General features: G+C 36.2%; 1 protein-coding gene across 1 annotated transcript in view; it reads left to right on the plus strand.

Moving 5' to 3' along the window:
- LOC144638089 (receptor-type tyrosine-protein phosphatase S-like) overlaps positions 1 to 23,807 on the plus strand; it is a 118,296-nt gene that overhangs the window by 15,935 nt on the left and 78,554 nt on the right. The window contains exons 6-9 of the mRNA XM_078497217.1: positions 290 to 603; positions 2,096 to 2,243; positions 2,786 to 3,022; positions 17,779 to 17,952. Of these exons, the coding sequence (XP_078353343.1) occupies positions 290 to 603; positions 2,096 to 2,243; positions 2,786 to 3,022; positions 17,779 to 17,952 (873 nt within the window). The remainder of the gene's footprint in view (positions 1 to 289; positions 604 to 2,095; positions 2,244 to 2,785; positions 3,023 to 17,778; positions 17,953 to 23,807) is intronic.

Raw genomic sequence — 23,807 nt, forward strand, 5'->3', positions numbered from 1 at the left:
CGTTTTTTCGGACCAAACGAGTGAAACGGTCCTTTTCGTTTTTGCATTCCTTCCCCAGTTCCCCGCATCTGCGAGAAGCTACTGAACGAAAGTAATTTGTCAAAATGGAACGATTAATTTTGGTCGGACCGGTCAAAGGTTACCACCTCCAGAGGTGGTCCCGAATATTTCGGTTAGACCGAACCGAAAAGGTCCTTTCCATTTGACTTCCGACCCCTTGACTAACTACTGTAGTTATTCAAGGAGCATAATACATTCATAGATTGAAAGTATTCTCGTTTCACTGCAGGGGACTGTGTTTATTTAGATCTTGGAATGGAGAGTGGATCAATTCCAGACGGGAATATAACTGCTTCTTCTGTACAAAATGCCAACACACCAGCCAAGAATGGTCGACTGAACTTTGCATCAGGATCATCATGGTGTGCAGCAACAAGTGACACTAATCCATATCTACAGATTGATCTACAAACACTTCATATCATCTGTGCTGTGTCCACTCAAGGAAATTCCCAAGCTAATAAGTGGGTGACAAGATACACACTACAGTCATCCACAGATGGGTTAACTTGGACAAATTATAAAGAAATTGGGCAGGTTAAGGTAACAGGTCATCTATGTACATTTTTAATACATAATAGGGGAATATGCTATGTATGTATTATATGTATGCAGTCGCTAAACTTACTTCGAGCTCAAATAGTCATTTTCATATTTAAAGAAACTACTTTAAAAACATTTTGATCTGAAATTTATACCACGCCATAGAAAATACAGCCAATCAGAATACAGGAAAGCCGTTGTATATTCGACGGTATTCAACCCAACCTTCCCATCGTGCGCTGCGATATTATTCTCGATGAAATTTAGTAAGCGTATTTTCTATGGCATGGTATAAAATAGTTACACAACAGTTTCTCGTGGTATGCTATGGAATATCCCACGAGTCACTTGTATTTTCTTCGTATAAGTGACTCGTGGGATATTCCATAGTATACCACTCGAAAGCGTTGCATAACTAGTACTTATTTTAAACAACAGCATGTGTAAGCATGGTTATGGCTTGTGTGTGTGCTTTATAATAATTATTATTATACATTAGAATTACTTTGAAACACGTGATTGGTCGAGCGCATTCAGTCAATATACAGTAGCAGTGAATGACATGATAACCCAATATCTGCAGCAGATATTGGGTTATCATGTCGAGTTCAAAGTCTAGTTTCCAAGCCCCTCGTCCGTGTAGTGCTGTCAAACTTTTAAAAATATGGCGGAGCGATTCGCCTCCGTTTCCGAAGAGGAATTGAACGTTTTGATCAAGAATATAAATTCTAAAAACACCAACAGAACAACAAAAACAAGTGTAAAAATTCTGAATGATTATCTGAAGGAGAAGAACCTGGAGGAACCACAAGATAAAACCGCTTTGGCCAATGTTCTGACGAAGTTTTACGCCGGCGATAAAGGAAGTTTGGCAAATTTTTGAAAACGTATAATAAAACAATTATTGAATTCGGTTTTCACATGATATCGTGAATTATCAAAACCTCATGTCTGTGTTATCCGCCTCAGCCTTCGGCTTCGGCAGATAACACAGACCTCGGTTTTGATAATTCACGATATCATGCTCAACCTCATCCAATAATTGCTTATTGTCAACGCTGCCTTCTGTTTACATGACTTGATGTAAAAACTCAAGATAATTTCGTAATACAGAATATACATAAAAGTATTTGTAGCCAGTCAAACTTTTACTATGTTCTAGCCACATGTAGTATGTCTTTCTCCTAACATTTCATTGCAAATTTTTGTTTTTTTATTGTAATACCATATTTGCTGTTATCATTGTTATTATAAATATTTCAAGATTCTTTTTAAACATTAAGCCCATGCAAAACAGTGTGTACTAAAAACCGTTGTTGTTATTGTGATTATGATGTTCATTTCAATTATTATTATAATTATCTTTTTTTATTATTATTATTATTATTATTATTATTATTATCATTGTTATTATTTTTATTATTATTATTATTATTATTATTATTATTATTATTATTATTATTTTTATTTCTTTTTCTTGTAATATTTTCAGACTCTTAGTGGAAATGGTGACAGAAACTCAGAGGTAAAGCACATTCTTAATGAAGGTGTTTTAGCAAGGTATTTGCGATTTCTGCCTGAAAATCACAATGGTGGTATGTGTATGAGAACAGAAGTGTTTGGAGTAAGGCAAAAACCAGGTAATTGTTACTTGTTCTTCTAGACTACAGCTTAATAAAATAACTAATTCAACGACTTCAGCTTAATGGGCTTAGTAACAGTTTCCGGCACTGTCCAGCTTTGAGACTTTGATTGATGACAATACTACCACTCTTTGTCGGTTGCTGTTACAATAATAGTATCAAAGAAATGCTCATTTGTTTGTGAAACGCATTGAACAAAACGCATTATGTTTATTTATTTAAGCGCTATGAAAGATTAGCTAAATAGCGCTATATAAATTATCATTATTAATATGATTATGATTATTATTATTATTATTATTATTTATTATTATTATTATTATTATTATTATTATTATTATTATTTATTATTATTATATTCCATATCACAAAAGTTAAAGGTGACATTTTGCTAAAGCCAATCTTAGGTAAGGGGACTGCAGGGCTTTCAAACATTCTCTACAGATCATTTGGGTATGCCCCTGAGCACAGTGTCATCGTTAGGATATGAGGGATATATTTTATGTAAGACTTAAAAGTTAATGTTCTCTTGTTTACAGAAAATATTGCTCTTGGAAGGCCTACAGCTCAGTCTTCAACATATAATAACAGTATATCAGGAAATGCAGTGGATGGCAATCCTGGACACTGTTCACATACACTGGAAGATAACCCAAGTTGGTGGCAAGTGGACCTTGGCTCAGATCACGTGCCAGTCTTTGAAATAAACATAATCAACAAGTTCTCAGCATCCTCAAATATACAGAAAATGAGCGAAGACTATAAAATAACATTAGGTGAGTACAGTACTTCTTATTAGAGTGAACTATTTTTAATATATAAGACCATGTGGTGCATGTGATAGTAAAGATTTTACATTTAAGCAATAGAGAACTTTTTCCGTGTTTACATAGCCTCATCTAAACACGAGGGGGGATGGGAGAATTCGAGACAGTTATGCAAACCCGAGACACAGTCGAGGGTTTGCATAACTTTCAAGAATTCTCCCAACCACCCGAATTTGTCCTGCGATTTTTAACAATCTGGATAGTTGAGGTTTCGTGAGAAGTGTGTACGTTTGTGATTGTTTTCTGTTCATGAGGGTGATTTGACTGCTTTTTGTAGCAGAATTTAATGCCAGATGTTTTCATTGATTTCCGGCCGCCATGTTGCGTGAAACATTTTGACTGATAACTCCAGTACGGAATAACGTACAGACCTGACTCTTGGACAAGTAGTTTATATAGAAGTTTTCTACAACCTGTAATATTCTTGACTTATTTGACTCAATAGTTTTGGATTTATTTTTTCGCGGCGTGGCAGTGAAAACCACCTATATTGATGTGTTATTTGCACTGGTGTTACACTTTTTGTACTGATGTTACAGCTGAACTGCACTGCTCTTAGCCAATCAGAATCGAGTAATTTTTTTCATGTTTATTATTAATTAATTAATTAATTAATTAATAAAACGATTTCAGGTTAGCCTTTAAATGAATATACATGTAACATACAGCAAATATGCTTCTGAATGTTATTTTATATAATAATTTGATTGTTTTACTTTATAACATATGACATAACTAAGACTACAATAACCATATGATATTAACGTTATCTTCAAACAACATTGTAGATTTCCTTACCTGTACTAATTATACCAAGTTATTGATCAATGTAGTATAAATATCACTTCATGTTTTCGCAGACAACCATTTATTTCAAACTCTGACTTTACAGGGACCGAAAAGCATGGAAGGGGGGACACTCCCGGCTCCGCGGTCCCTGCTTCATCAGAGAGAAGGAGCAAAATTGTTAATCTTCCCAACATTTTCCTATGCTAACTATATGTCTCAAGTATGACATAATTTCTGTTTTATAATATCGACAGGTAACTCTTCAGCTGTGACAAGCAACCCTCAGTGTGTGGGACGCTACAGTTTTATTCAGTTCAAAACATCAGCTGTATGTTTCACTAATCCTCTGAAGACTGGTAGATATGTTGGTATAATCACCACAAAGAAACAATTTCTCCAGTTATGTGAGGTGGAAGTTTACTCACGAGGTACATGTCAACATATTTAATAGTTCTCAATGATCATGACCCACTTAAGAGGCCGTCTTTCTGAAAAACCTCCACCTCAAATTCGAGTCAAAAAATAATTTTCCTGAAACTCTGGCAACTGAAAGGCGTTACGAGGCTATAACTAAAACGGATTTGGTTTTATTCAAAATGATTTTCTGGCCGCGTTGGGAGCCTGAAAAATAGGCATTTTTCGAGCCGCTGTCAAAAGTTTCATTTTCATCAAACACCGACAGTTTTGACATCAAATTGTTACTAAACATTTTTAGTTTTCTAAGAAAGTAGCAAGTTTTCCTTCGATTAACCCGGAAATGCGAAATTAAGGATATAATGACCACTACTGTTCAGCAGCGAACGAAGGCTGAAAAATGACCTTTATTTAGCAGCAAATATTTCAATTTCGGGACCTAGCTGATAACTCTACTCAACACAGCCGAAAAGTGGTCCTTTATCGGCTAAAATATGCAAAATTCCATGTACGTTTTCAGTATTTCAAAAGTTATGACCGTTTTATCAGCTCATGGGCGAGTAATAATGACGATATAAGCGGAAATGTCATTATTACTCGCACATGTGCTGATACAAACAGTCATAACTTTTGAAATACTGAAAACGTACATGGGATTTTGCATGTTTTAGCCGATAAAGGACTACACTTTTCGGCCTTGTAGAGAGGAGTTATCAGCTAGGTCCTGAAATTGAAATATTTGCTTCTTAATCAAGGTCATTTTTCAGCCTTCGTTCGATGCCGATCACTAGTGGTCATTATATCCTTAATTTCGCATTTCCAGGTAAATCGAGGGAAAACTTGCTACTTTCTTAGAAAACTAGAAATGTTTAGTAGTTTAGTAACAATTTGATATCAAAATTGTCGGTGTTCGATGTGAATGAAATATTTGACAGCGGCTCGAAAAATGCCTATTTTTATAATTTTTCAGACGTTGCAGCGGGCCTGAAGGGGCAAAATATTGAATGGCTCCTAACGCGGCCAGAAAATCATTCTGAATAAAACCGAATCTTTTTAGTTCTAGCCTTGGTAGTCTTTCAGTTGCCAGAGTTTCAGGGAAAATTATTTTTTGACGCGAATTTAAGTGGAAGTTTTTAAGAAAGACAGCCCCTTAATAGAGTAATTGGTGCTATTGCCCTTTCGCGTGCACTCAAAGAACGTATGAAGTTGTAAAAAAGTTGTTTTTAAACCATAGAAACTAATTAATCGTGTCACGGTAACATCAACAATGACGTTAGTAAGCCAATATCTCCATTACGAAGACACATAAAGATCTTAAAAAAGTCGCTAACACTATGGTGTAAACGACTTTAATTAAGCAACGGATTGTGTGTCAACATTATCAAGAAAAATAAGCTTCAAAATGTAAAAGTTTTACCCACTTTACCCTACTGGAACACTCTAGAATGACATTTTTTCCCTAAAGAGTGAAAGCGAATGTGGAATCTTGCACAAAGACACCCAAGAGGTATAATTTAATTATTTTGGTTTTAATGCAATGCCATGATGTTTCATTCAAGAAAATCTGGCATATGGTAAGGAAACAGCTCAAATTAACACAGATAATTATGTAATGGTGAAGTAGCCGAGCAGTGGATGGAAACAGCGAAACAAACTATCACAGAGGATCCTGTACACATACACAACATTCATATAAACCCTGGTGGAGAGTGGACCTGGGAAAAGTGGAACCTGTTTCTGAAGTGTACATAGTCAACAGAGGAGATGGTTGGCCAGAAAGATTATATAAGTTTGAGATCAGAGTGGGTAGGTTAATTTATTACCATTTCTGATATCACCATTCATACAGATTTTATTACAAGTGACATTCAGTTCTTCTTGAGAGTAGGCATGTAGAGAAATAATAAATAAATAATAATAATAATAATAATAATAATAATAATAATAATAATAATAATAATAATAATAATAATAACATAACATAACATAACATAACATAACATGAATTTTATTTAAACTCGAATTTTAGAGTAGCCTGAAAAAGGCTAATATCTTCGAGAACATAAATTGTATAATAATAATACAATAAAAAAGAAACATGACGTTTCGACGTCTTTTAATTAGATAATGAGTTCGGAGGTCACGTGATGCCGCGGTTCTGAACACACGCTTTATCAAGTGCTCCGCAAAATCAGCACTTTATTTCAAAATTAACTAAGGAACTACCAACTTTTTCGACCATTTTATTTGCTGACTTGTTGCGTTAAAGCATGCCCGACCCAGTGGACCCAAAAACTGAGAAAAACAAGAGCGAGAAGAAAAGGCTCAGAGTGAGCTCAACTGAAGACAACGAAGACAGCGACGCCATTGTTGAACTGACGGTGTCGGAATTTCAACGCATCATCACCAGAGTTACAAAAATTGAGGAGGAGGCGAAACACCGCGAGGCACGTATCGCTCATCTGGAGAAAGAATTAATACTGGCCAAAGAAGAAATTAAGAATATTAAAACCACATCAACAGAGCTTGGAGAGTCTCTCCAATTCACACAGAGGGAACACGAAGAGGTTTTCGAACGCATTAACGAGTGCGAACGCGAACAAGCTGCACACGACAACGACATAATTAAGCAAGAAATCTATAGTCGCAGATGGAATTTGATATTCTACAAAATACCCGAGCGACAGGAGGAAAACTGCAAAGCGTTGGTTAAACAAGTTCTCATTAAAGATCTCAAAATGGATCCGTCAGAAGTACAGTCAGTTATGTTCTGCGGTGTTCACCGTTTAGGAAAACGCAGCAGAGGTCGAACAAGGCCCTTAATTGCCCGCTTCACATGCCGTGCCGACAGAGACAAAGTCTGGAAGCTACGACGAAACCTCAAAAACTCTCATGTAAATCTCGGAGAAGATCTTCCGAAGCGCGTCCAAGATTTGAGAAAAGATGTCCTAGTCCCGGCTATGAAGAGAGCGAGAAGAGATCCAAGAAACAAAGCGCATGTAAACGGGGACAAACTTATTGTCAACGGAAAAGCCTACTTTCATTTCAACATCCCTGCCCGCTGGCTAAACGCCGAACAAGAAGATCAAGACGCGGAACATGACGAAGAATCACCGGATATAAACGCTTCGGCGACAGACTTTACATACGAAACAACGGTCGAGTAAGTACTAACTTTCACGAAGCGAACCTTCGTAACACTTATCTACTTATTTATTTGTTTGGTTCCTATTTAAAAAGTAGACCTTTTTTTCCTGTGCGGAGCACCGCTAGATTTTGTCTATAAAATATTATTCCTTGATGACCAACACGCACACCGATTACCGAATTTGCGTTCAGGCCTTTAGAGCCTATTTTATTTTACTTAAAATTATTTCTCGTGGTAATAGTTGTTTCAATGTTTTTGTTCTTTGGCTTTTTAGTTTTGTTTGTATATCATATACTGCTTCCACCTTATGCAAATTCTACCAGATTCATCAAATACCATCTGAAAATGCTAAATTCTTTCTTACACCTTTGCAAATTTATAACCATTCAACAACTATGACGAATCAACCTACTTTTCCTATCTACAAATCCCCAAGAGGAATGTTGTCAAAGGTACATCATGTTTTCTGGTCTTCAAAAGATGCCATTGTTACTTTTTCTTTGGAATATTCACACTAAACCTGAAATGTCTCTCTCTTAATGTAAGAGGGCTAAATAAATCGATAAAAAGACGCTCCATCTTTAGGTGGCTTCACAAACAAAATAAGGATGTTATCTTTCTTCAGGAAACGTACAGCTCCAACGAAACCGCTAAAATCTGGGAAACAGAATGGGGCGGAAAAGTTCTTTTTAATCATGGAACATATCACAGCAGAGGAGTAATGATCCTATTTAACCCCAAATTAGATTGCCAAATTGACGAGGTAGTCCGAGATAAAAACGGAAGGTTTCTTAGCACAAAGATCACTCTTGATGATTGTCAAATCGTTTTAACCAATGTTTACGCTCCAAACGACACTAACCAACAAGTTCTCTTTTTTAAGGAGATTCAAAAATCTCTCAGCAAGTTCGCGCAAGAGAAATTTATTATTGGTGGTGATTTTAACTGCGCTCTTTCACCAAGTGACAAAGAAGGAGGGAATCCTACTTCAAAAAAACAATCCGTCATTAAAGAAATCGATAATTTATGTCACCTTTACAGTTTGTGTGACATTTGGCGCTCCTTAAATCCGACTGCAAAACAATTTACATGGAGAAACAAGTCTTTTAAGGTCCAGTGTCGCCTAGATTACTTTCTAATATCGAAAGAGCTTAGTAGCACTACAATCAAATGTGATATTTTGTACGCTCCAAATACAGACCATTCTGCGATACAATTACATCTATTAAGCGAAGAGTTGAAACAACAAAAGGGACCTGGCTTTTGGAAATTTAACTCTTCCCTTCTTGAAGATAAGCAATACGTTTCTGACTTGCGCAAAAACTTAACAAACTTCATAGAAAAGTACCGAGACGTTGAAGACTTAGGCCTAAAATGGGATCTTGTCAAAATGGAAATTAGAGGTTTTACTGTCAAATTTTCAAAAATCAAAGCAAGAAGAAGACGAGATGAAGAAGTTTTCCTCCAAAAGAAAATCAACGAATTATTTACAAAAGCCGAAAAGAATAGAAACAACAGGCCAATAATTTGTGAACTTAATTCTACTCGAGCTCGTCTAGAAAAAATAATGGCACTTAAAACTCGCGGCACCATCATCAGGAGTCGCGCAAGATGGCATGAACAAGGAGAACGCAACAACAAATATTTTTTAAACCTTGAAAAAAGAAACCACTCCAGAAAGTTAGTCTCTAAACTGAAGCTACCGAACGATTCTGTCATAACTAACCAGTTTGACATTTTAGAAGAACAAAGTAAATTTTATAAATCGCTATATACCTCGCAACACGCGGAAAATGTTAAGAAACCGGAAGAGGGCGTTTTCTTTAATCCCAGCAACATCTCAGCTTTATCGGACCATGAACAGGCTCTATGTGAAGGTTTGATTACAGAAAATGAGGCTTTCAAAGCACTCAAAGAATTTGCAGCAGCCAAAACTCCGGGTACCGATGGTCTGTCGACTGAATTTTTAAAATTTTTCTGGCCTGAGCTTAAATCTCTAATTGTTGAAAGTTTTAATTATGCTTTTCTTAACGGTTCCTTGTCGATATCCCAACGACGAGGTATAATTTCGCTTATTCCCAAAAAAAATAAAGACAAAACCATCCTTGAGAACCTAAGACCAATATCTCTTTTAAACGTTGATTACAAAATTCTCACTAAAGTTTTGGCTAATCGTTTAGAAAAGGTATTACCTAAAATAATAAATCCCGACCAAACCGGTTATGTGAAAGGGCGATACATTGGAGAAAATATCAGATTGATCCAAGATTTGATGTTCCATTTGGATAAAGAAAATTCGCCTGGCATCGCCGTTGTTGTCGATTTCCGGAAAGCCTTCGACACAATTGAGTGGAACTACCTGGAGAAGGCTCTCACACTCTTTAACTTTGGGCCCGATTTCCTACAATGGTTCAAGACTGTATATTCAAATATTTCTAGCTGTATTCTCAACAATGGTCACGCTTCTCACTTCTTTTCTTTAACTCGTGGAGTGAGACAAGGCTGTCCAATATCAGGCCTTCTTTTTGTTATTGGTCTTGATCTTCTCGCAAGAGCCATCAAAAATCACGATCTTATTAAAGGAATTACAATAAGAAACCATGAAATAAAAACCACCATGTATGCAGATGACACCACAGTCTTTCTTAGCGATACAGAATCTGTTCCCCATTTACTCAAACTGCTAAACCAATTTAAGGTTGTCTCCGGCCTAGAAGTCAATTCCACCAAAACCGAAGCTATGTGGCTCGGCAAATGGAAAAATAGATGTGATACACCTTTCAATTTTAAATGGCCCGTCGACCCGATCTGCGCTTTAGGCGTCTTCTTTTCCTACGACACCACAAAAGCGGATAAGCTTAACTTCGACGAAAAGTTGCGAAGTATGGAAAAAGTTTTGAATATTTGGAAAAATAGGAAACTGACTTTAATTGGCAGAATAAATATCGTTAAAACTCTAGCCTTATCCAAATTAATTTTCAACAGCTCTAACCTCAGTTTACCAAAGGACTTGCCTGACACGATCAACAACATGATTTTTAATTTTATTTGGGAAGGTAAACCTCCCAAAATAAAGAAAACTACAGTCATAGGACAAAAAAACAAAGGCGGCCTAAAAATGATTGACTTTAAGGTAATGGAAACCGCTTTAAAAATCTCATGGATTAACAGGATACACCAAAACTCTTCCTCCTCCTGGAAAATTCTCATTGAACATTTCTTTAGGCAACATGGCGGCCTTTCTTTCCTATTAAACTGCAGATACAATTCAAGGCAACTTGATCTAAACAATGCACCACCCTTTTACCAAGTGATATTAAAGCATTGGCAGGAAAACAAACATATTATCTCAGAAGACAATATTAAACGGCAAAATGAAATTATATGGAATAATAAAAACATCTTAATAAACAAACACATGATCTATTTAAAACAATGGCACCAAAGCGGCATTACCTTTATTAGCGACTTGCTTGATGATGATTTTGGTTTCTTATCGCATACCACATTTCAACAAACTTTTCAGCTGAAAATCCCGTTCACAACTTATTATGGTCTAATAAACGCAATTCCACCAAGCTGGAGATGCGAAATCAAAGCAGCAAAAGACCAATTTGAAAACGAAAATGCGTCGCAAGAATCCCCTTTACGCAATATTATTAACACCCGTTCTGTTTATGCAGCTATTACGGATCATTACTTCCAACCTCCAACTGCAGAACAAAGACTTCTACGGTATGGTTTCTCCCAAGAAAGCCTAAAAAATGTTTACAACTTCCCTTTTGCAATTACGATCGAAACAAAGCTTCAAATCTTTCAATATAAAATCATCCATAATATACTTCCTACCAGGTATTCGCTTTTTCGTATGAATTTATGCGACTCTGAAACTTGTCATTTATGTAAAACGCAGCCGCAAACATTGCCTCATCTACTCTACCGATGTCCAAAAATTTCTAATTTCTGGACTGCATTTCAAAAGTGGTGGTCCGAAAAACAACAAAATACAATTACTCTTTCAGAACGCGATATCCTTTACGGCTGGCATGACAACGCCATACAAACAAAAGATATTTTAAATTACATATCACTTGTAGCTAAGTATTATATCTTTTGTACGACCCAAGACTGCGATGATGTACCTTTTGACGGCTTTCCTCCTTTTCTAAAAAACAGATTGGATACTCTACAACATATTGCAGTTAGAAATAAAACTATTAACAATTTCGAATTAAAGTGGAAAGACTTTATGTAAGCTTATTCCTTGTTTATTTATTTTATATTTTTTCATTTACTTTATTTTCCTATGTACCTGTACCTTTATTTTCATATGTAAATTGTAACAGTTTATAAACTACGTAACTTAATTGTAACTTACGTCTGCTCTTTTTTTTTCTTACACTGTAACATTTGTACAATGTTAAAATGGCAATAAAGATATTAAAAAAAAAAAAAAAAAAAAAAAAAAAAAAAAAAAATAATACCGTACGTAAATACCATATCTAAATAATAATTTTTTAGTAGTTAATAGTTAGCCCATTCGTGTGTAATGTAACAAAAACGTTACAATTAAATCTTCTGTTAATTTTTCAAGCCATCGAATCGCTATGCAAATTTGACACGGTTTTGTAACACTTGATTACGTTTCCTTGTGAAAAATGAATACAGTGATTTTACTCAACACGTGAAATAGTAAATATATTTTTAGATACTATTAGACAGCAATTCCATTGTTTTCCTTTGTTAAGTTTTGGCTATTTAATACGCACAAACTGTTAGATATTGCAGTATTAATTAGTATATTAGCATTACAAGTGCAATCATTTCCTTACTGCTCACTACTTCAAAACAATTTGATACTCTATTTTAAGAGAAATTACTTCTATTTTTGAGTCTAATGCTTGCGTGCGCTTTGCGCATGCGCATTAGACTCTTTGTTATATGAAAAAAGCTGTTAGCAATCCCAAGGGAATGGTTCGGGATCGATAATCGTTCGCTGTAATGTAGAAAACAATGATCAGCTGCAAGAACGGACTCCGTACGGACACGCACGATTAGTTTCAATTAAAAACAGCCAATCAGCGACACGTGTTCCCACGCATAATTAAAAGTTCTTTCTCAAGTCACGATTATTCAACACTTGAACAGGACGAAATAATTTTCCAGTTAAGACATTTGTAAGCTTTTTGTGAAAATAAATCTTCGTTTTCAGTTCAGTTAAGCACTTGTGTTTTCGTCTTGCTTAAAAAGCAAGACGTCTTTGAGAAAAAATATTTCGACGGCGACTCGCGTTTATTTACACAATGCGACCAAATATTTATTTTGTTTTAAAAAATAGAAAACTTTACCTCGGTTTTTGTATTTAAGTCATTCGAATTTTGACCAATTTTTTCTTTACAGTGCAAACAAAAACCTTCAAAAATAAAAGATGTACATGGATAAATGTAAATCAAGTTACGCGACTAAATCAAAATGCGTTTGTTTGGCCGCTTTGCAGTATTACACTGTCCCGGCCTTTGCCATACACTGAAATCGAATTTCATGCTTTTACGACTCTCAGAGATCTTAAGTTCTTCTTACAGCTAGAAAAATCATAAAATGGTTACATTGATATGGAAGTGATGATTCGCGAAATTTGTACATCATGATAAACAGTCTTCGCTCCTGTGTATGGTAGCTCGATAATAATTGCCTAGTTTCCAGCGTTCAAAAGGTCATCATTATATTGACGTGAGCATTTACACCCGGTTTTAGGAAAATCTGTCACTAAGTGCTTACAGTACAATGGAGTAACAGTCACTATTTCAAGTGCTTTTATTGCAAAATCTGTTTCAAGAGTCATCATCAAAATGGTGAAAAATCTGAAAGAAAACGATGTGAAGTTCTTCAACCCTTGTTGTAATGAACATGCTTTTTGTAAATCGTCACGCAATCTTGTCCAAATGTTTAATCGTTTCTGCTTTTACGGACAATACGGAAGAAGTAACATCAACTCCTGTTCATACTTTAAATTTTGTGAAGCATATAACATTTATGACTGTTTCGTTTTCATCCATAATCATCCACGATGCCCCTAGCTTGCTATAAGCATTTTAAATTAAACTCCCGAACACAAACCTCTAACCAATTTTAACCGGCTTACGAAAACCGCGCAATCTGCATCACTATGCCATACGGCATTAGACTCATGTCACCCTTGGTGACCTATTTTTAAACATTGCAACCAATAATAACAACATTAATGTTTCACTCAGGTATATAGCCTATGTCGCCTTTGCGGTGATGTTGGTTGGTAATGAAAAGGGAACTTGCAAGAAAGCTAACTAGTCTGCGTTTTTTATCCTATTAAAGGAGAGAAAGAAGCATTTTCAACTTTAAACGTACGTAGCTTTTGCACGTAGAGTAATTGAAGAACTGATGTATAATTTAAACTTAATAAATGGTGGGATAAAACCTAGGTGAGGAATTTGGACAATATGTTTCATCTTTCGTACATTGTCAAAGGAAGCTTAATAGTGATGAAAAAAATGTCATTCACTAGAAGTAATACCACGAATAAAGTGCTTGTTTTTCTGAGATTTGAACTAAGCCTGTATGTACAGAGAAAATGAGATTGTAGCTAAATATAATATTTTATCCCGCTTCTTGATTAGTGCAATATCGGTATTCCGCGTAAAATTTTAAGTGGAATTCACTTGTCAGAGCAAGGAAGCGTGGCAAGCAAGGAAATGATATTGCGAAACAAGGCCGTAATATTGAGCCAGAAGATTGCATAAAATAAATCAGTTTGACAGTGTCATTAAAAATGTTGTAACTGTTCATTGTGGTGTAACGTAGAAAAGGTGAACGTTTATTTGTTTTTCTCAAGCTGTGGTCACTTTTATGTGTTGATCGCGACGTTACGACTTCAATACTACCACTCTTCATTAAAGCGTTTTGCTTGTATCTTTTTAATATATTGTTTTCACAAACAAGGTTAACCTCTCAAAATTAAACAAAAAGCTTGAGAATGCTGCACGCAATCTTTGCAATTAGCAATTAGCCATGTTTTGCAGTCCAATCAATGGAACACAGTTTCGTGAGGAAAATATTCTTTATTTGGTTTGAAGTGTTTTGTGAACTTTGTAGGTTTTGTGTATTGTATGTTTTTTTTTTTACATTCATAACAAAGAATTAATGAACAACACTACGATTCCGGTAGAAAATCAAAGGCAAATATCTATAATCTCCGCCTATACAGTGCAGTGAGTGAACAATGTGCGCACTTCGGGATAGTTAAATTAATAAAAAGACGAAATCGCAGAGAAAAATAAGCAAAGGAAACTGAAAACCGAGAAATGTTTGGTGTAATTCCAGCATTGCATTTTTCTTGAAAAATACTTGACTAACTAGTTGGGTGCTTTTCATTTTCAAAGTGCGACCGGTCGGACCAACAGGAACTGACCGTTTTTTCGGACCAACCGAGTGAAACGGTCCTTTCTTTTTTGCATTCCTTCCCCAGTTCCCCGCATCTGCGAGAAGCTACTGAACGAAAGTAATTTGTCAAAATGGAACGATTAATTTTGGTTGGACCGTTCAAAGGTTAGACCGAACCGAAAAGGGCCTTTCCATTTGACTTCCAACCGAAATTTCCTGAATATTTGGCTAAATAGAAAGCACCCCTTGACTAACTAGTTATTCAAGGAGCATAATACATTCATAGATTGAAAGTATTCTCGTTTCACTGCAGGGGACTGTGTTTATTTAGATCTTGGAATGGAGAGTGGATCAATTCCAGACAGGAATATAACTGCTTCTTCTGTACAAAATGCCAACACACCAGCCAAGAATGGTCGACTGAACTTTGCATCAGGATCATCATGGTGTGCAGCAACAAGTGACACTAATCCATATCTACAGATTGATCTACAAACACTTCATATCATCTGTGCTGTGTCCACTCAAGGAAATTCTCAAGCTGATAAGTGGGTGACAAACTACACACTACAGTCATCCACAGATGGGTTAACTTGGACAAATTATAAAGAAATTGGGCAGGTTAAGGTAATAGGTCATCTATGTACATTTTTAATACATAATAGGGGGATATTTTATGTATGTATTTTATGTATGCAGTCGCCAAACTTACTTCGAGCTCAAATAGTCTTTTTCATATTTTGATCTGAAATTTATTTTAAACAACAGCATGTGTAAGCATGGTTATGGCTTGTGTGTGTGCTTTATAATAATTATTGTCAACGCTGCCTTCTGTTTACATGACTTGATGTAAAAACTCAAGAGAGATTTTTTTAATAGAGAATATACATAAAGGTATTTGTAGCCAGTCGAACTTTTAATATGTTCTAGCCACATGTAGTATGTCTTTCTCCTAATATTTCATTGCAAATTTTCGTTTTTTATTGTAATACCATATTTGCTGTTATCATTGTTATCACGGTTTAAACTTTATAAATATTTCAAGATTCTTTTTAAGCATTAAGCCCATGCAAAACAGTGTGTACTAAAAACCGTTGTTGTTATTGTGATTATGGTGTTCATTTCAATTATTATTATAATTATAATAACTATTATTATTATTTTTTATTATTATTATCATTGTTATTGTTTTTATTATTATTACTATTATTATTATTATTATTATTATTATTATTATTATTTCTTTATCTTGTAATATTTTCTTTATAATGTCAGACTCTTAGTGGAAATGGTGACAGAAACTCAGAGGTAAAGCACATTCTTAATGAAGGTGTTTTAGCAAGGTATTTGCGATTTCTGCCTGAAACTCACAATGGTGGTATGTGTATGAGAACAGAAGTTTTTGGAGTAAAGCAAAAACCAGGTGATTATTTACTTGTACTACTACACTTACACATTAATAAAACATTATTTCAACGACTGCAGCCTAAGGTGCTTAGTAGCGGTTTCCGGCACGTTGCAGCTTTTAGACTTTGGTGGGTGACAGTACTACCACTCTTTATAGGTTGCTGTTACACTTATGGTATCAAAGAAATGCTCATTTGTTGGTTTAACTCATTGAACACAACTGACGCAATATATCGTTGTCCGTATCACAAGAGTTAGAGGTGACATTTTGCTAAAGAAAATCTGAGGTGAAGGGACTGCAGTACTTCCCAACAGATATTTTCTATAGAGATCATTTGGGTGTGCCCCTGAGCTCAGTGCCATTGTTAGGATATAAGGGATATATTTTATGTAAGACTTAAAAGTTAATGTTGCTTTGTTTGCAGAAAATCTCGCTCTTGGAAGGCCTACAGCTCAGTCTTCAACATATAATAACAGTATATCAGGAAATGCAGTGGATGGCAATCCTGGACACTGTTCATATACACTGGAAGATAACCCCAGTTGGTGGCAAGTGGACCTTGGCTCACATCACGTGCCAGTCTTTGAAATAAACATAATCAACAAGTTCTCAGCATCCTCAAATATACAGAAAATGAGCGAAGACTATAAAATAACATTAGGTGAGTATAGTAACTCTTATTAGAGTGAACTATTTTTAATATACCGTAGAATTCCGGTTATAAGCCCTGGGCTTATACAACTTCGTAAGGGGTTTTGGGTGGGCTTATAAGCGGAGGGGCTTATATCCGGGAGGGCTTATAAGCGGAATGAAAAAAACGTTTTAAAACGAGCCACGGGTGTGTTGATGGAAATAAGTTTTTTAGTTAAAAACGGGGGGGGGGGCTTATAAGCGGGGGGGGGGGCTTAAAACCGGAATTTTACGGTATAAGACCATGTGGTGCATGTGATAGTAAAGATTTTATATTACCATATAGTTAGCTGTAAACTGCGAATTATTCTTCAGGTTAAATAAGTGTTTCAACATGAATCTAACACTCGTACAAAGACATTTTAACAATTTAAGTTAATCAAAAAGAAATCCTAATTAATTAATTAATTGATTAATAAATTAATTAAAACTATTTCAGGTTATCCTGCAAAGGAATATAACCTACAACAATGCTTCTGAATGTTATTTTATATAATAATTTGATTGTTTTACTTTATAACATATGTCATAACTAAGACTACAGTAACCATGTGATATAAACGTTTGCTTCAAACAGCATTGTAGATTTCGTTCCCTATACTAATTAAACCAAGTTAGTGATCAATGTGGTGGGGGCTTTAAAGACTCTTCTCTTAGTGAGTCTTTTTTTTTTTCGGGAATACTGGGGTGGGGGGCGGGGCTAAGCCCTCCCAGCCCTCACGGCTCCGCGGTCCCTGCTTTATCAGAGGGAAGGAGCAAAGTTGTTAATCTTCCCAACATTGTCCTATGCTAACTGTATGTCTCAGTTATGACAGAATGTCTGTTTTATAATATTGGCAGGTAGCTCTCCAACTGTGACAAGCAACCCTCAGTGTATGGGACTCTACAGTTTTAATCAGTTTAAAGTATCAGCTGTATGTTTCACTAATCCTCTGAAGACTGGTAGATATGTTGGTATAATCACCACAAAGAAACAATTTCTCCAGTTATGTGAGGTGGAAATTTACTCACGAGGTAAATCTCAACACATACTTACAGTAATAGCTCTGAATGATCATGACCCACTTAATAGAGTAATTGGTGCTATTGCCCTTCGAATGCACTCAAAGAACGGTATAAAGCTTTAAAAAAAGCCCTTTTCAAAACTAAAGGAAGTAATTAATTGTGTCACATCAACATCAACAATGACGTTAGCAAGCCAACATCTCCATTAAGAAAAACCAAGACCTTGATAAAGCCGATACCAATTGATCGTGTGTCGACATTAACAAGGAAAATAAGCTTTGAAAAGCCCACTTTACCCTACTGGGACATTTTAATATAACATTTTTTCCCCTTGAAGAGTGAAAGTGAATGTGCACTCTGAATATCTTTTGAATAAAGAACTTCAAGAGGTATAATTTAATTATTTTGGTCGTCACGGGGAATTCGCAGATTTTTGGTCTAAACTGTCCTGAAAGTAGTGGTAGGCAACTTAACCCATGAAAAACATTATCTTTGAAAATCAAAAGGAAATTACTTTAATTTGCGGATAGAAATCAATCTAGGGCTATAAATATCGATTTTTTGGAAGATGCGCGGAAGCGACTTAAAACGTTAAGGCTTGATTTTTCAAATTGCAATCCATTTCCATCCGAGCCATCCGCAGCCAAAGACGCTTGTTAACAGTTTCAGTTCTGTAATATAACAATTTGCAATAAAAGTGGACCATTATTTTTAGGTTTCCTACGACACAAATATAAATTTTGGCTGTTCAAAAATCTGTTAAAATTCGTGTCAAAGCCCCTTTAATGCAATGTCATGATGTTTCATTCAAGAAAATCTGGCATATGGCAAGGAAACAGCTCAGATTAGCACAGATCATGATGGCGTAAGTAGCCGAGCAGTGGATGGTATCAGTATAACAAACTACCTGGGAGGATCCAGCTGTACACACACAGAACATGGAACCAAACCCTGGTGGAGAGTCGACCTGGGACAAGTTGAGCCTGTTTCTGAAGTGTACATAGTCAACAGAGGAGATGGTTGGCCAGAAAGATTATATAAGTTTGAGATCAGAGTGGGTAGGCTAATTCATAGCATAATTTCTGATACCACCATTCATATAGATCTTATTACAAATGCCAATCAGTTCTTCTTGAGAGTAATTTTTACATGTAAAGAAATAATAACTTGCTTTGTATTCTGCATTTCTTGTAGGTTCAGCAAACAGTGGTGGGGGTGTGACCAACCCTAAGTGTGGTGGGACTTATGGAGTTCCTGCAGGAAAAGGTTTATCTTTCTTCTGCCGTCCCCCTTTGTATGGAAGATATGTGACAATCAGAAGTTTACTAAATATTGCATTGACAGTCTGTGAAGTTGAAGTATATTCTGAAAAACGAGGTATGATAATAATGTTATTTTTTTATTTATTCCATCAAATATATGTAAAGACTGTACACTGTACGTGATGCGAAGATGAAAATTAATCACATCATGGATATGATTGTGAAGCTATTTGCTGGTACATGCAGGTAAGTCATACAGGTTCGTTCCTTGGTAGAAGGACATTTTCAGGATCCTTTTTCTGAGTATGCTGTGACAGTGACTGAAAAATCGTCATTGTCATCTCTATTCACTATGCAGGCTTTAAAAAACAGACCATCACATTTTCATCACTGTGCATATGCCACCCATCAATATTCAAACCATAGCAGTATGCAAGATGTTTGTTATTAATCTGCATTTAGTTCAATGGCCTAACCTAACTCAAGTCTCTGTAGCTCACTTGTAGATCATCCAGACTAGTTATCATCAGGTCATAGGCTTGGCTACTGTTGGAAAAAAAAAATCATAAACCGTGTTTCAGGGTATACCTGCGTCGCTACATGGAAGATCATAGTAATCAAAATACAATAACAGGGGGGGGGGGGGGGGGGGCAAGAAAGTCGGCACTTTTTTTGGATACAGGATGTGAGTCAATATCAATCAAGCCGTTGCTATGAAAGACGTCACCAAAAGTTTTGTTTTCTCAGAAAGATTTAAATATCAATGACTGCATGCGTGTGAAATGCGAATAGTGGCGGTGTTTGCGTTTGATGTTTCACGCCACTGATTTCTCAGCTCATGTTTCACGTCACTGAGAATGTTTTGGCGGCGTGGAATACCAAGCGAAAAATTGGTCACGGTTGACATTTAACAACCAAAAAATGGTAAATCATTTCAGAATCATTGGAGTTATTTTTAATTCGTATAATTCACAAGTCCTACTTTTGCCAGAATGGACACCGATATCACCGTTTGTTGTTGTGATGTCCGGCAAACTTCAAAAGAACAAGCAAAATGCAAATAGCTATTGCGTTTTGTGCACGGTCAAGACCAAGACATGCGAACTAGACAATGACTTTGTCAAGCTATTGACTGTGCCCTTAGCAACCGTTCGATAGCTACTGAACACATTCGGTTGCCCGGCACCGCTATGTCCCCTTTTTCAGTCGTGTAACAAAGGGAGTTTCTCCCCCCCCCCCCCCTGTACAATAATAATAATTATAAAAGAAGAAAGAATGAATAGCATGCAACTGGTGTGCACTGGCCATCTGTGCATTTACTTTTCTTTATTTTAAAAAATCATAAAATTGAAATTTCTATATATTATTTTCTTGAGTTTAAACCAGCATTGTTAACAACTTCGTATTGTTGCTGAATGTAGTATGGCAAGTTTATTTCTGAACCCTGTTTACTATTGGTCATTCCAAGGTTGCGCAGGGAACTGGGGCGAGTTTTTAATTTAAAGCAATCGATAATCTGACACTACCACATGAAAGAACCCGGTGAGATTGTTCATTTGACTACGTTTGATGCTTTTAGGATGAACAGAGACGACGTTATGGGCCTTGAAACATGGTGAAAAATCCATACAAACGTCTCTTATTATGAGACAGCGTCCCGAAAACCGTATAAACTCTATTTTTTAATGCATTTCTGGTATACTCTTCAAAATGGGCAAACATAGTGATTTTCATCTTAGTTTCTTTCAAATAATGGATCTTTGGCAGGATTTTACAGCTGAAACAAAACGAAAAAAAAGTTTTAAGAGTTTATATGGTTTTGGGGGACGCTGGCTCACAATAAGAGACGTTTGTATGGAATTTTATCCACGCTTCAAGGTCCACAACTTCGTTTCTGTTCATTCTGAAAGCATCAAACTTAATCAAATGACCAATCTCACCATGATCTTTAATTTGGTGGTGTCGGATTATCGGAACGGCCAATTGTTGCATAATTTGAGAATGTCACACTCACCATAATCTTGCTTGTGAATTTGGGAGGCCGGGTAGTGTGTTTGGATTTTTAATAGATCCCGGCAGTTTCAAGCCCTGGATATTCTTGTTGAAATGAGTAATGACAATAATAAATAATAATTTTGCTCTTTATCCACTGCTCCTGATCGAACTGGAATTTATATATAATATATCATTCAATTTATTTTTTCCTGGTTCACTTACATGTGCTGTAGTATTAGGCTGGGCCATTGATGCGGTGATAGAAGAGTGTTTACTTTTGATTTTATTTCAAGCATGCCAAATTCAGGCTCTTGGTGTGACCAGCAGGGATGTATTTCCAGACAGCAGCTTCTCAGCCTCATCAACAAATGGTAGTAACGCTGCTTCTAAAGGTCGGCTGAATAAAGTTGGTGCTTGGTCACCCAGTAATGACAGCAATCCTAATGACTATCTTCAAATCAACCTCGAATACGAGTTCTTTATTTGTGCTGTAGCTACTCAAGGAAAGTCAAATGCTGATCACTGGACAACAAAGTACAAGTTACTTTTATCACTTAACAATGTTGACTGGGTCACCTACCAAGAAAACAGTGCTGATAAGGTTCGTTGAAAATACATTAACACAATGCCATGTCTTTCTCATAACTATGAGTACCCAAGCCAAAGTGTTCAAGGATGCATGTAGCTGCTGAGAGTGGTATATTTAACAATTATTCTACGAGCGCAAAATGGATATGAGATGGTAGATAGGCAACGAGACGCGTAGCGCCGAGTTAGCTTTAACGATCTCATATCCAACAAGGGCGAGTGGAATAATTGTTTTATTATAAACGCCCAAAAAATTGCAAAATTTCGTTGACGCGTATCGGCTACTAAATTTGTGATGAATTGAATATGAGCTCATATACCATTGCCAGTTAACCAATCAAAACGCAGGAATTGCGATATGCCATTGCTAGTTTTTAATAAAGTCTAGTAGACACTGCAAGTTCAATTATGATGACAATGGTGCTACAGGGAACCTGAGTGTCTTGACATGACTGGGACTTTCTAAGACTGACTGTGGATGTGGTAATCGCTGTTGCAGTGACTAACAGTTATACAGACTCTGCATGGCTCAGCTGTAACTGTGACTTCGTCTGCGACTTTCGCTGAGCAGGTGTAAAGCTTTTTAGCTTTTTGTTTCTTAAAAAACAAACTCCCCCCACCCCCTTGAATCTGTCTTTGGATTGTAACATATGATGAACATTGATAAAAAAAAATATGTATGAACTACAGTTAAACCTCCTCTAATGGATACCTACCATAGGCAGACACCTCCTGTATGCAGGCAATTAGCTATGGCCTCATCTCCCCTTAATGGACACCTTTTCTGAAAGGCCACTTTTTTTAGGTCCCAGCGGTGCTTACGGGATGTTTAACTGTGTTAACTTATATTGCAGGTCTTCAGTGGTAATTCTGGAAGAAATGACGTAGTTAAACACAATCTTAAAGAAATTGCAAGAGCACGGTTTATCCGGTTTCAGCCAACAAATTACTCAACTCACAAAGCTCTTAGAGTCGAAGTGTTCGGAATTCTAAAGCCCGCAGGTATCTTGCTTCCTTTCACTGTTATCGTTCACATATGCTATTGTGTGCGTGGTAAATCAGTCGTAAAAGTGTCCTGTGACAAACAAAATGTAAAAGTACATGTAGGTATATATCTTTCAAACATACCTTACATTGGACAGAGGTGTTAACTTGCTTGTTCATTTTTTTATAGCTCCAAGCCAAGCACCTGGTAGCTTTTCCGTGACTCCACTGTCTTCCACAAGTGTTAGAGCGACCTGGCAGTTACCACAGACAGGCTCCAGACATGAAGTAATTACAGGGTTTAAACTTTTGTACGGAAGAAAGGGCTCTGCTGCAGATTCACTAACTATTTTAACCATTGAAAATAATTCCACTTTTACCAGAGATGTCACTGGATTGCGAAAATGCACAGAATATGAATTCCAAGTGTTAACTTTCACATATGTTGGAAATGGTCCGAAAAGCTCTGTTCAGCCAGTTACAACATTTGGTAAGGTGTCAAAGATAGCTGTCTAAAACGTTTTAAAGCAACTTAAAGTAAATCAACAATTTATGGAATTTCTTATTAACCGAACTTCACAATTAAGCCTAAGCTTCAATAAATGAAGCTCCCAGTTTCACATACTTCAGCAAAAAAATGGTCGCAATATGTTAATATTTCAGGACATAACGTCTATAACAAAACAATTATTCCACTCGCCCTTTTTGGGTATTTTTATCATAATCAAAATCATAATCAAAGTGTTAGCGTATACATAGGCCAGAACCGCGGGTGGTATACCCTAATATTCATGACGAGGTAAAAAGTGAGAAGGTATATACCTTAAAATAGAGTTCTGTTATTAATTTGAAATTAATGGGTTTTGATTCCCATCGGGACTCAGATTTTGTCTTTGTCCCATGCTCGTATCATTGTTGAACAATTCATCCCCACTATTTATCACCGAACTTAAAATTTATCATCCTTATTATTATTTTACTACACACTTGATGATCTCAGAATTGGTGATCCTGGCAGTATGCAAGACGCGTTTC

Source organism: Oculina patagonica, chromosome 14, assembly GCF_052425735.1.
Source record: "Oculina patagonica isolate OP01 chromosome 14, crgOcupat, whole genome shotgun sequence".
In the NCBI taxonomy this organism is placed as follows: domain Eukaryota; kingdom Metazoa; phylum Cnidaria; class Anthozoa; order Scleractinia; family Oculinidae; genus Oculina; species Oculina patagonica.